We start from the raw sequence: 14332 nt of genomic DNA, 5'->3' as shown, positions 1-14332 counted from the left end.
TATGAGGTTAAGTGATGCAGGAGCACCTGGGTCGGACCCGTTTTTCACGGGCCTCTCGGCCATATAGGCCAGTCGGACATAACATTAGGTTTTAGGAAGAGTTCCAGTTTGGTAAGATTCGTATTGAGTCTAGATTTAGGAAGTTGCATTATTTAAGTATTTCTATTATTTAGGAAAACCCAGTTTCAGTCTATCTAGGAAAGTTTAATATCCTATAAAAGGAAGTCCAGTCTGTCTTTATTTTTCATGTTGAAGAGAAAAACCAATCAAGTTTAATAAAGTTTTCAGTTATTCAGAGTTATTCGATCGTTCTATATTGGTTCTTCGTTTAGTTTTATTATCTTCTTTAAATTCCACTGCGGCTACATCATTAAGCGTGTGGGCTTTAACAAAGACTTAGCTCTGACTCTTCAGACCAAGTCAAATAAAAATGGAGTTTGCTTATGGTAAAATCCATTATGCCCCTTGTACTTTCTCTTACCATATCACTAGTGACTAGTAGCACAACAACGTTTTTTCTTTTGCATAGAAATGCAAACGAATTGGGTTGTTTGTAGGGGTGGGAAACGGTCAGGTCGGGCTTGCCTGCGGGCTAATTTCATCAGTCTCGGGTGGTCCGGGCTCCACAACACAATGCCCGGTTGAATTTTCAGTCAGGGCCGGTCAAAACCTAAAATTATCTTGCCCAAAGCCCACCTGAGACCGGGGTTTTCCTTCGAGTACCCGGGTACCGGTCTGGGTCGGTCCGGGTATAACCGAATTTAGGGTTACAAATTAAGGCAAAATTGGGGGTCAAATTAGGGCAAAATTGAGGGCCAAAATTAGGGCAAATTGGGGGCCAAAATTAGGACAAATTAGGGGCCAAAATTAGGACGAAATTAGAGGTAAAATTGTGGGCCAAAATTAGGGCAAAATTGAGGGTCAAATTAGGCCAAAATTGGGGATAGTTCTACATGAAACAAGATGATGAGAAGAAACAACATGAAACAAATCTTAAAAATATACAACATGAAATAAATCTTAAGAAGAAAAAATAGATCTTAAAAAACCAGATCTTCATCATCAATTCGTTCTTCTTTAACTTTGTTTTTGTTCAACTTTTTTCTTCTTCATTCAACTTCGTTCTTGTTCAACTTCGTTCTTCTTCATTCTTCTGCAAGTTCGTTCTTTATGTTCGTTTGTCTTTAAGTTCATTTTTCTTTCTCTACAACTATGAGAGGGTACAATGAGACGAGAGAGAGAAATGAGACGAGAGAGAGAAATGCAACGAGAGAGAGAGATGAGATCACGAGACAAAGAGAGAGAAAGGAGTCGAGAGAGAAAAAGGAGCTGAGATAGGACACACAAAGAGGAGTCGAGGGAGAGAGATGAGACAGAGAGAGGGGAGATGCGTTTTGGAGATGAGAGAGAGGCACTTAGGGTTAATAAGGTTGTCTTCAAAAGAAACCTATTTATACCCACGGATAAAACCCTTAATCTAACGATTGGTGATGTTACTATTGTCTTAATCTAAGGGTTCTTAAGAAATCGGTCCGGGCTTGGTAATTGACAACCGATCAGAGCTTCAAAACCGAGACCGGCCCGACAACTCTAATCGGTCGGTCCGAGTTTGACCCGAGCGTATTTGGGCGGTCTCGGGTGTCTCCGGACTCGGGCAGTTCGCGGTCAACGGGCATTTTTCCCAGCCCAGTTGTTTGTATACGGTGAAGCCCATTAAAAACTGCTTCAGCAAGGCCCAAAATCATAAAGTATGATGGAAAGCCCAAGGGTCTTCCTAGATATGTATTGTCGAATCAATGTTCAGAAGAGAAGGTACACCCATCTTCTTACAGTGAAGTTTACTTTTTCAATAAGTACCCCCTTCTTCCTTTCATTTACTCATGAATTTCGAACTTTTAAAGCCCTGTCCCCCATCTCAACCTATACAATTTCTTGACAAAATTTCTCCAAAATCTCAACAAAATCATGATAACATGGAAAACACAAGATCAGGTACTCTTGAACTACTTTTTTTCTTCTCTAGTTACTAATTTTGAGCTCATCTTTGAACCCCTTTAACTATTCTTTGTTCTTAAAATGGGTTTTTGTATTCCTCTTTAATTTGACTATTATTGGTAACCTAAACAAAATCTCTCTATCTTTTTTTAAAAAGATGGATGTATAGTATCAATCAGATCGGCTACGCTTTTCCTCTCACTTCATAATCATAAAGATTATGTTTGGTTTTCCATTCCTTATCAGGTTACCTTTATCTTGTGTCTTTGTAGGAATCATTAACCATAATGACATACTCTCTCACCACGAGTAAGTCTTACTGATAATTTTTTTTGTAAATTATTTGGTAGTATTTTTTGTATATACTTCATTTCAGAGAATTGTAATGAATTTTTTTATGAAAGGCCCAAATACAAAAAAAAACCAATCGGGATTATTAACCCACCTAAAATCCAATAATCAACTAATATCTCAAATCAAACCCAAATACACATCCCTATCCTCAATCCCTTGCCAACTCGTATCTCTAAGACCTAATTTTTTTTTCTAATCCCTCTTTTGCCCTCCTATATATATATCCAACAACTCCCTCCCTCTATAAACCGGAAATTTTCTCTCTCCCAAATATCTCTCTTCCAGAATCTGTTCTTACTTTCTCTTTCTACCTAAACCGAAACACAAACCCAAACCCTCTTTTCTCTCTCGAACCTCACCGACCATATTCAATCTATTCCACCTTTATCTCTCTACAGTCATCATCTTCTTCAATCATCATCTTCATTCATCTCCATATTCAATCTTTTGCACCTTTCTCTCTCTTAAAAAACCGAAATCGAGACACAAATCCTTTTCACGTTTTCGTGGTTCATTCATCACCTTCTTCGCCTAAACTTCAGTCATCATCTTCTCTGTAGATTGTGCTTCATAAACTTCAGTCATCATCTTCTTCGCCTATAAAACTTGAATCATCATCTTCTTCGCCTATAAAACTTGAATCATCCTCTTCGCCTATAAAATCAGTTAACTGTTTATGATTTGTATTTTATGAGATTTTATGCTTTTGTTCATCCTTATTTTGTGATAATTAGTTTCTGGTTTGTACGTACAGTATTTTATTTGTCCGTACAGTTTAGGATTTTTGCTCTCAACTTCTGTTTTTATAATTTCATTGTTGAGATTTTGAGAACATTTTGTTAAATGTTAACATAACTTTATTATGTGTTAACTCATTTGTTGCAATGCTATTGAATGATCACTATGACTAACATTTTATAAAATGATCAGACATTTGCGTCGTGGACCATATGATTTTACCACATATTTCTGGTTTGTACGTACAGTTTTTTATTTGTCCGTACAGTTTATTTGTTTTTTCTCTCAAGTTTTCCTGTTTGTATAACAAAACTTTACAGCTTGTGTTAACATTGTTTAGATTTTGAGAACATTTTGTTAAATGTTAACAGTAGTTTATTATGTGTTAACACATTTGTTGCAATGCTATAGAATGATCATTGTGACCAACATTTTATAAAATGATCAGACATTGCTTCGTGGACCATATGATTTTAGCACATATTCGAAACATTGAGTAAAATCTTTTCTATCATTCTCACAGAAACCCAAACATTTTTGAAAATGGTAAAACATTCTCCCAGTTCATTTGACATTCCCCGAAGTGTGTGAACTTTCCGCTAAATGATACGACATTCCCCCAGTTGATATTAACATTTGTTAACCTGTTAAGACATTTTACGATATTTTCATAACATTTTATTCGATTTTGCAGTATGAAAACTGATAGGTCACTTTCTACATCTCAAAACAATGATAAAAAGTTAGTATGTGAATCATGGGGCGACATATTTACTGAGATTGGACAAATATTTCCCGGTAGTGTCAAAACTTTTCAACACGCTCTTGGTCGATATACCATTGCGACAAAGAATAACTACAAATATATCAAGAATGAACCAGGTCGTGTGACTGCAGTTTGCTTTAAACCTAGATGCAATTGGAGAGTCCATGCAGTTGCACCATTGGGATGTAAACCTGTGTTTCAGTTGAAAGAGTACGAACCGAAACATGATTGTTTCGATGTTGTTCTCAAACCTGCGGATCCCAAGTTGTCTAGTAAAATTGTTGGCAGCCTCATTGATCAAGACATCAGAAAACACCCAGATTGGAGTACGGTTGAAGTTAAAGAGAAGTTCCAAGACGATTACGGTGTTGAGTTAAGCTATTACTTTTCTTACGGTGGTAAGAAGGTTGCGATGGACAAAGTATTTGGGCAGGAGGGTGATTCCTATGTAAAGTTGAAGTGGTACGTAGATGCTTTGGCGACTACTAATCCTAATAGCAGGATTGATTTGCAAATCGAACCCACTACTAATAGATTTGTTCGAGTTTTTATTGCCCTTCACGCATCTATCCCTGGCTTTCAACACTGTCGCCCTGTGATCTATATTGATGGAACATTCGCAAAAACTCATTTTAATGGCTGCATCTTAGCTGCTGTTACCAAGGATGGAAACGACGGTATGTTTTCATTTGCATATCTTACGTTAACATTCTAATTTTCCTGCTAACACTTCACAACATTTTAGGAACATTTACTACAATGTTGCGACACTCGGTACAATGCTGCAGCATCGATATATTTCAACCTGCATTCGCCATTTCTGTGTAGACATTTCTGCACATGCTTATGCAATATTGCTTTATGCATCAAGAAAACTAATTTTGTATTTCTTTCTTTTTTTGTTAGGTCTTTTCCCCATTGCTTACGCAGTTGTGGATATTGAGAATGATCATACTTGGGATTGGTTTCTACAAAATTTGAAATTAGTGGTAGTTCCGATAAAACGTTACACCTTTATTTCGGATAGACATGGTGGAATTCTAAAGGCGTGAAGAATGTTTTCCCACCGCTCATCACTCATTCTGTGCTTGGCACTTACGATGTAATCTGAACTTGAGAATACGTAACGGGGCGCGTCAGTCACATTATTTTCAGAGTCTTATGTTTACGGCGGCACGGGCATTACCCGAGAGTGAGTATCATGCAACCATTGAACAAATGGTTGAGATAGGTGGAACCAATGTCGAGAGGTTTTTCCAATCCCTTAATCCGGAATCATGGGCCGATTCTCTTTTCTCATGGGATAGGTATTTTGTTTACTCAATTATTTTCACTTGAAATGTTGAAACACCATTAACCCTGTTATCGACACACTTTAAGCTTACACAGCATTCCACACAACGTTCCAACATTTAGGAAACTGTTGTACCACCATATGCTATGTTGTCTACATTCCACTAATTTTTGTTTACAATCATGTAAATGTTTCCATGCATTAGGTCAACTAAATTTTCCTTTGACATTTTAATCATATCTTCCGTTATCCACATTCTTTCTAGTGTTTTGTCATTCTGTTACATGTTACAACATCTCATGGAATGTTAAAACACAGTACGTTCTATTAAAAGCATTCTATTAAAAACATTCTATTAAATGTTGTGACATTCTATTAAATGTTGTGTCATTCATTTTAATGTTTTACGTTTTTATTCCAGGTATATATGACGCCATCAATTCTCAACTGTCTGAGAGCTTCAACAACATTATAAAGAAAGCCCGCGTCCTCCCTATTACAGCATTGTTGGATGCCATAAGACGGAAGATTATGAACAAGATGAGAAAGCATAGAGACGCCGTTATTGGATAGAATACATTTCTTTGCCCATCTATTAACTTGGAACATCAAACGAAATACCAAGTTGCGGAGACGTGGAGATACGTTCAAGCAGCCCCACTTATTTATGAAATATATTCGACTCCACGCCATTCCGTAAATCTTGGTACTCTCACATGCTCTTGTCGGTGTTCGCAAGTAGATTCGCTTCCGTGTCAACACGCAATGTTATGCTTCAACAAGACTCCTAGTGATAGTACTTGTTTTTATGATCCCGTCTGGACGGTGGAGGCTTACAGAAACACATACCAACATTGTGTTTACCCCGTTCCAAATTTTGACGAACCCTATACTTTTGATCCATTAACCAAGACTCTTCCTCCACTATAAAAGGGCACCCGGCAGACCACGTAGAACACGGTTGCAGAGTTCCGGAGATGTTACGAGGAGAAAAAGAATCTGTCGTATGTGCAACCAACCCGCTTATCACAACAGTGCGACATGTCGAACCTAACTATAGTTCACATTTTACTAAATGCTTTAACATTCAACGATATGTCTCAACGTATAAGAGACTGTCGCTACATTATCTTGAATGTCTTAGTAAATATTTTTTTGTCTCAGTAAATATTCTTAAATGCCTTAGTAAATATTTTTTTGTCTAGTCAATATATTTACCGTTCAAAACATTCTACTAAATGTTTAGTGAATGAATCCTTACATGGCTAGCTCTTATTTACTATGTGTCAACAGTATGCAGTATGTTGTAAACATTCTTAATAATGAATGAACATTATTGCGTATTTTACTAACATTTCCACCAATGCGGACAATAGTGCAGAGACTGTGTGTTCCTTCCTGAAACAAACTCTTTGTCGTCTATGCATGTCACATATGTTTAAGAAGAAAAATAATATATTCAAATTTACTACATATTGTTTCCACATAAATATTTTATTCCAAATCATTGTCAGTACTTAACATCACAAAATAATTTACAAACCATTTTTGTTTGTAATCTAATCAAGAATGAAGTCGTTGGGGGTTTAGTGATATGAACATAACCCGTTACCTGAAAAACAACTTCATTTTTTTATTAAAACATCCTTTCCAAAAAACTTTTGTGGGGGCAACCACACTTTCAATCACGGGCCATCCTCCAATACATCGTATTCTGCTTCAATATCTTGTGGGTGAGCTTTGCCCTCTTCCTTTGTGCCAATGAAACCCAATCTGGTTTTTGTGTTTGTTCCTTGTGTTCGATTGTCATGCAGTCCTCCACAAGTTCTTCAATTTTCAAAATAACGAAGAGACCACAATCTGGTTGTTCACGCCACAAAGGAAATGTTAAAGCATAAAAAATAATGTTTTCACAGTCATAGACAATACTGGAACATAATGTGAAATGAGACCACATTACTAATAATGACGTGACTTTTTGTCAAAAGAGTGAAAACATGAGAGGGTACTGATAGAACATTTCGTGGAATGTTGGAACAATTTCAAACTAGTTAAAACATTCATCACAATGTTGGAACAAATAAAGAGTCAAAACACTCACTTTTCTCCCTGTGTAGGGAATGTTGGCTCCCCAAGAACATTTGTGTACTTTTGTTGGGTCCCAAACATGGTGAATCCTACCTCTTCCATGGCATCCTCCACGTATGCTGCATACTCTTTGGCATTTTCCAAACACTCCTTTGCCATCTTCATATCAAAGGACATTAAATCGTAATGGGTCCAACGATGCAGAAATACATTATAGATCAACAGTGTCCAGTGTCCCCCCTTGAGCTGTCTTCCGTTGTTGGTTGACAAATGGGTGCACACACATATAGTATTTCTGGTTTCCCCACATTATTCCTCAATGTTCGATTGAAGATTTGTTCGATGGAGGCTTGGTTTACGTCACCCTTTATCATTGTCTGTTCCATAAACACAAAGTTATCAAAATGTTCACTCATATAAAAGATGATATGAAAACACGCGAATCACTTAACTTACTTATATTTTCGGTGGCAAGCATATTACACATTTTTCTTTCAATTTCGGGTGACTAGTGAGGAATGAGGTTGCCCAGTTAATGATTTGTGAATCGTAATCCAGATTCATCATTAACATATCCAGTTGTTTCCCACAAATGTCGTTTATTCCGTCGCTGAACCACACTTTTGTAATACAAATATTGGAAAAAAACATTGTCACCGCTACTAATGTTACGACATTTGAAGGAATGCTGGGACATTACAGTAACCTAATCAAAATGGTAAAACACAAACGCTAATGTTCCAACATTGTCAGCAGTGCATCAACATTACAGTAACCTACTCGTACCTTTTGTTTCTTTCCCTGAAGAATTCTTCCAACAAACCCTGTTCGTGTTCCTTTACATATTTCCAGACAGGGTTTTTTTCCAGTTTCCAAGTTTTTGCAATTTTGAAGTCTGCTCTTCTGACCTTTGTGCTCCCAACTCCACAATCTTTTCTACATTAATTGTTTTCTTTTGGAGTTGCTTTGTCTTTTCGGTCATCGTTCGGGTTCTTGGCTGAGTTTTTACCCTTTTAACCAAAGAGTTTGGTTTGTTTTTATCTTTCTGTTCACCAACTACAGCCATTTGAACCTTTGGCTTCTCAACAAAATCGTCTTCGGAAGAACTTTCATCCTCGACGATCTCATAATTTTCATATACTTTTGCCACATCGCAAACTTCTGAAAAGAAAGCTGTAGGCCATGTCAGCTCAAAGTCAAGTTTTTCCATCTCTTTTTGACCTACATTCAAAACACTCGGAAATTGCTTTTCACCTGTTCCCATCACCACACGTTTAATTAGTCAACATTCGATACAAAAGCGAAACTAACATAAATAATTCTCCAATTCTTGATCAATATATATAAACGTTATCATGAATGTTCTAACATTTTACGTATTTATGTGGGGAAGAACACTTATTTGTTTGTTTCTTATTTATTACTTAGACGACCACTGTACTGTCGTTCGTGGTAAAAGACATTCTTCAAATGTCGTGGTAAAAGACATCGTGGGAGTACGATAGAACTCTTTTACTTACCGTTTATCAAAAAACTTGTAACGATGGCGGAACAATTTATGTTCATACCAATCATCTGACAAGTAAGTAAGAACTTCAGAGAAGATAGAATGATTCTACACAAGTTAATACGTTCTTTAAAAAAAACAAGAAATAAAACCAACGTAAATCTAAAAAAACAATATTCATTTTCTTTATCAATGTTAACTGCAACTAAAACATTATGTTAAATGTTGGAGCATTTTGGTATTTGCTTCAACATTTTCAACTTCTTTTCAAGCAAAGACAAGAATGTGAACAGAAATAATAAATTTCGTGAGCATTTACTCACTTGACCCAGCTATTTGGCTCTATGTCTGCTCCTGGTTTTGCACTTCCCCTGAAGATTGACCCTTTACAAACTCAGAAATTGCCTTCTTACCCTTGTTGTCTATTTTCGCTTCTCCAGTTTGGGCTTCGGCATTATTTTCTTATTCGTTGCGGGCTTCGACATTTTCTTGTTCCGGAGTTCTTTGTGCTGCTTCCTCCTCTACCATTCTTTCATTTCTTACCTCATTTCCACCCTCTAATTCCTCTCCAGCATCATCCACCTGCTGCCTCACCTCCTCTCCACCCTCTACCTCCTGGCGACCCTCCACCTCCTGTCCACCCTCTAGATCAACTGCACCAATCACCTCCTGTGCACCATCTACTTCCTGGCCACCCTCCACCTCCTGTGCACCATCTACTTCCTGGCCACCCTCCACCTCCTGTCCACCTGGTAGATCAACTGCACCAATCAGCTCCAGTGCACCATCTACTTCCTGGCCACCCTCCACCTCCTGTCCACCATTTAAATCAACTCCACCAATCACCTCCTCTCGACCCTCCACCTCCCCTCCGACACCAAAATCAAATTCTAAACCATCATTCTTTTCTTCAATCTCTTTCTTCATCCTCTCCAATTCCTCTCTTAATTCTTCTCTCTCTCTCTTAACGGACTCACTCTTCACTCAACCTCTCTACTTCCTCCTTCATTCTCTAACTCTCTTCCTTCAATTTTTCATTTTCATCTAAAAGATGAAATTGTTCATCAACATTCATCTCAACCACCACCCTCACTGTACTTTAACAACTCTTCCTCTTCAACAGTCTTTGCCTCCAACTCCAGCTTCACCTACAAGGATGGACACATATAGTTATTATCTCAACACTCCCCAAAATATGCATATATCAAAGTATATGTTCAAACATTCATGAAAATGCTCCAACATTTCCAACATTGTCACACAGACATCTGCAATGTTGGAACGTTTATGAAAATGATAGAACATTATTGTAAATGTTAAAACATATTACCTGTTCCTCTTCAATGCTTGCCAATTCTGCTTCCAGTCCTGTACTGAAGAATGGCTCGATCATCCATTGTGCGATTCTTGGACTTACCCCTACTTCCTGGACCAGATCCTCATGGATCCCGGTATGCATGCAATACCAGTACTGCAAAGAAATTAAACACAATTGGTCAGAACTGATGTTAATGGTTTTTGTATCATCACAAGGAATGGCCAAACATTTTATAAGAAATTATGAAACATTTAAGTTCATGATCAGGATTACTTACGAGAAGCAAAGTGAGGCAGCCTGAAGCTTTGCTCGGGTCTTCCCAGTGCTTGTTAATTCTCTCCATCATGAAGGAGTGAATAACTCTAGGCCATGAAACTCTTTTTATCATTCTCTCCGTTTGGAGATTGTGATAAAAACTTCCGACAACCGAGGAGCCGGCAGCTGAAGCGAACAAAAATGTGGCTGCCATGTACATAATCCAAAGTTTCAAGAACTCAATGGCTGGAGCCTTTGTCCTTGCAGCCACACTCAAAGCCCTTTCGATGCTGGGGCCGCCAAAAGATGGTGACTTGCCCTCTACAATACAGTCTGAGAAATACTTGACAAGAAACTGCTCCTTTGAGGCATCGATGGTGACATTGGCTGGGAAAGCTTCATACACTTGTCCTTCCATCGGGATTCCCAACAGCAGAGCAACATCTCCGAGAGTGAACTCAATCATCTTCCCTCCGATGTTGAAGGCTTGGCTTTCTTTGTCGAAGCACTTCAGCAGATCAAATATGACCTTATTAGGCTTGTCAGTGACATTCTCTTTTCTGAAACTTCCACTGGTCAGTGCCTTAAAGAAGGACCCGAATGGGGAAGCCAACACCATTTGCTTTTGGTCCTCAGTCATGTCCAAAACATTGTTCCGCGCCACCTTGTGAACTGCTTTTAAATTACATTTGTAATTTAAAGGATTTTTCTTCTTCTGTTCCCTTGCCTCTGTACGTGGAGCCTCCACCCCCGGCTCTCTCGATTTGGATGTATACGATCGATGCTTCACACACACAGTAATAGATATGTTAGATCATTCACCAAAATGTTTCAGACAATAAATGCTGCAACACTATAAATAATGACAGATCATTTTGTAATGTGTCCAGACAATAAGCTGAGGCCAATGGTTTACATAACTTTTCACAGAACCCAAGCAATAAGGGTAGGAATAAGTGAAGCAACATTTTACAGAATGACAACACACTAACAAATATGCCAAACCATTATACGAAATGAGAGACCACAAACAATAATTAGAGGACATTTTCACAGATGTGTATAGAATATCATACCTTTGCCTGTGATGGAGTCATAATTTTTTTGCCTTTTTTGTTAGGCCCAACGGTGGTTGGCTCTTCACTAGCCCTCTTTCTAAGGCTAGCTCTTTGTGGAGCCTGTAGTCTAGTTGCAGATGCATCTCCTTTTTTGTTTGCATTTGCTTTCACCATCTTTGTTAATTTTTCTGCAAAAATTGATATGTTTGTATTAGACCCCCACATGTTTGAAACAAACCAAAAATGTTTGTACACAACCCAAATGTTACATCATATCAAGTTTCAGGGGGTAAAAACCCAAAATGTCTCAACATAACCCCAATTTCTTTAACACAACCCAAAATTTTAAAACAAACCATTCATTTCATCAACAAAGACAAACACCCAAAAATCGAAAACAAAGTACTAAATGTCTCTACAGAAACCTAATTTTCTGATCACAACCCAAAATGTTACAACAAACCTAACCTAAAAACTTGATGAAGAACCATAAACACCAAAATTACCTTCTGTGAAGATGCATGCTTCCGAAATCACAAACAAAATCCATAAATGTTTATCACAAACAAAAATGTCGACAACAATCACGAAGAACGACAACTTAAGAGCAAGTTAAACCCCAAAAATCAAGATCAAAGTACTAAATCTGAAAGACGAAACCCTAATTTTTTGAAAACAGCCCAAAATGTTCAAACAACCCTAAAACTTGACCAACAACAGAGAGAGGAAGAAGATTTAGAGGAAGAACAGAGACGTACATGTGTGTTAAACTCAGACGAACAGAAATTAGGGTTTGATGATGCTCGAACAAGAGAGAGAAACACCGGATTTGTTGAAAGATACCGAAATAGAGAGAGATGAGAAGATCAAGTTGCTTTTGAAGGTTTAATAGAGAGAGATAGTAGCTGGTAACGTTTTGATTCTAAGAGTAAATAGCCGAAATGGTTTCGTTTGATCAAGATAGAGAGAGAGAGAGAGGCACTAAAACATTTTGAATGAAGAGAGATAGAGAGGGTTTTAGTGTCTAATCAAGGTTGTAGAGAGAGAGAGGGCGTTTTGAGGGAGAGGAGTCTAATCACTCAGACTAGAGAGAGAAAGAGAGAGGCATGTGTTTGGCTGACGCAATGACAGAGAGGAAGGACGTTTGGGCGAGAAATGGGTGAGGGACATAAGAGGTAAGTATTTCTTTTGGGGGGATAGGAAGGTAACATCATTTTTTGGGTTTTTTTGAGATATTATTCCCTATTGGGTTGGATTTCGTATTTGGGCTCCTTTTTTGGGCCTTAGATTTTTCCTATCAATTGTAATTGATGAGGTAGCATCCATTACAATTTTCTATAGACTATATTAATGGGAGATAACATCCATTACAATGTTACGATTATTAACAGTCCATCAATCTTTTTATTCTACTTCTTTACCATCTTCTTCTACTTCTTTGTCATCTTCTTATACTTTTCATCATTTTCAAATTGTAGTAAAAATAGACAAAATGGGAAGATTTAACGACAGTATTTACTTTAGTTGTCGAGATCCAGATCATAAATTGGTTGAATGCCCTAACAAAAAAATGTGTTCGCGATGTGGAGAAGATGCAATGGTTAAAGGTGAATAAAAATAATGAAACTCATTGCAAGAATTTTTTCAATTGCTCGTCATGTTGCAAATATTTTAAGTGAGATGAGAGCGAGACGTCAGGAACAATTGGGACTAATGAAAATCGATTGATTAACGTGGCAGTGAAGGATGACGAAATTGCTTAGGTCGGGCATATGTCTGAAAATTTGATCCAAATAGCTGAGGAAAAAAGATTTAGAGATCACAACTACTGTTATAAAGATTGTTTTGTCGATGAAGAAAAATAATTTGTGAAGTCTCTTAATGCATCTCCAATGAAAAATATTCGAATGTAGTAGGACCTTTTACTTGTTGCACTTTTTAATTCTGTTTGAACTCGTTGTATGTATGTGGCTATTCCAAGACGTAAATTTATGTTCTTCCATGATTGTCACAAACTTAGATGATATTGTATGACAAGACTATGAGAGTCTAGACTCAAACTGCAGGAGTTTAGACTCAAGACTGCAAGAGTGTAGACTCAGACTGCAGGAGTCTAGACTCAGACTGCATGAGTCTAGACTCAAGACAACAGGAGTCGAGACTCAGACTGCCTCGATGAGTCTTTCGATTAGTCTACACTCACAGTGTGGACAAGTGACCATATCCATAAGCAGTTTAAACATTCAAATTAATATTACTAAATTGTAATAGATATCAAAGTAAAATAAGTCAAAGTATTCAATAGTTGCAAATAAAAAAATACAAATTCATTCGCCATGTATCGAGAAATCGAGACATACTATCGAAATTGTAGTACTTTAACTCCAAAAGATTTGATCAAAGAAGTTTCGTTAAGTGTTCAACCTGCAAATAAGTTCAACAAACTTGTGTCATACATCTACAAACACGCAACTAGGGTGGCAAGAAACTTAATAGGAAAAGATATCTTGTTTTTACACTTACATCGATAAAGAGGAAGGGTCTAGCAAAAAAGAGCGAACTGCTTCATTCGAACGACAAGTCTTCCGACTATGTCCCAATTCATAACATCTGCTGCAGGTCTTCCTTTGCCTTGGTAGAGACTCCCGACGTGACTTACTTCTTGCTATATTTGGTCTACCTCCTCGACACGTCTTGTATTTAGAGGTCTAATAAATGAATCATCTCGAACGTTTGGACATGACCAACTCGATTGAGATGTGACGACGTACAAAGATTCGGCATAAGCTTTGTACACTGTTTTAAGATAGTGATATTTGTTGCAAAAACTGTAATAATCTAAGACCTTATGTTTACAAACCGTGATAGTATATATGGTAGTTGCTTTAGATCAAACACCCGATAACTGCAAGTATTATTCTTTATATCAATCATTTCACTTGTACTACCGAAGTTTACC

At 37.5% G+C, this 14332-nt stretch overlaps 1 protein-coding gene across 4 annotated transcripts; it reads left to right on the top strand.

Annotated features, from left to right (window-relative positions):
- Nucleotides 1–1776: 1776 nt before the first annotated feature.
- LOC147564962 (uncharacterized) lies at nt 1777–6499 on the top strand. 4 transcript variants are annotated; one of them, XR_015229157.1, is made up of 5 exons: nt 1777–1992; nt 2268–2304; nt 3782–4530; nt 4760–5160; nt 5569–6499. XR_015229157.1 is itself a non-coding variant. In XM_086651353.1 (4 exons), exons 1-4 carry the CDS (start codon nt 1881–1883, stop codon nt 4903–4905), a joined length of 1044 nt encoding a protein of 347 aa, XP_086507479.1. In that variant the 5' UTR covers nt 1805–1880; the 3' UTR covers nt 4906–5210. The 4 variants fall into 4 exon arrangements, 1 of the variants encoding a protein (XP_086507479.1); XM_086651353.1 differs by lacking the exon at nt 5569–6499 and having other exon boundaries at nt 1805–1992; nt 4760–5210; XR_015229161.1 differs by lacking the exon at nt 2268–2304 and having other exon boundaries at nt 1809–2067.
- Nucleotides 6500–14332: the final 7833 nt, after the last annotated feature.

The sequence above is a fragment of the Eschscholzia californica genome, unplaced genomic scaffold, assembly GCF_041429995.1.
Source record: "Eschscholzia californica isolate CP2 unplaced genomic scaffold, dmEscCali1.0.p SCAF_1, whole genome shotgun sequence".
NCBI lineage: Eukaryota > Viridiplantae > Streptophyta > Magnoliopsida > Ranunculales > Papaveraceae > Eschscholzia > Eschscholzia californica.
This window is presented reverse-complemented; position numbering and strand designations above follow the sequence as displayed.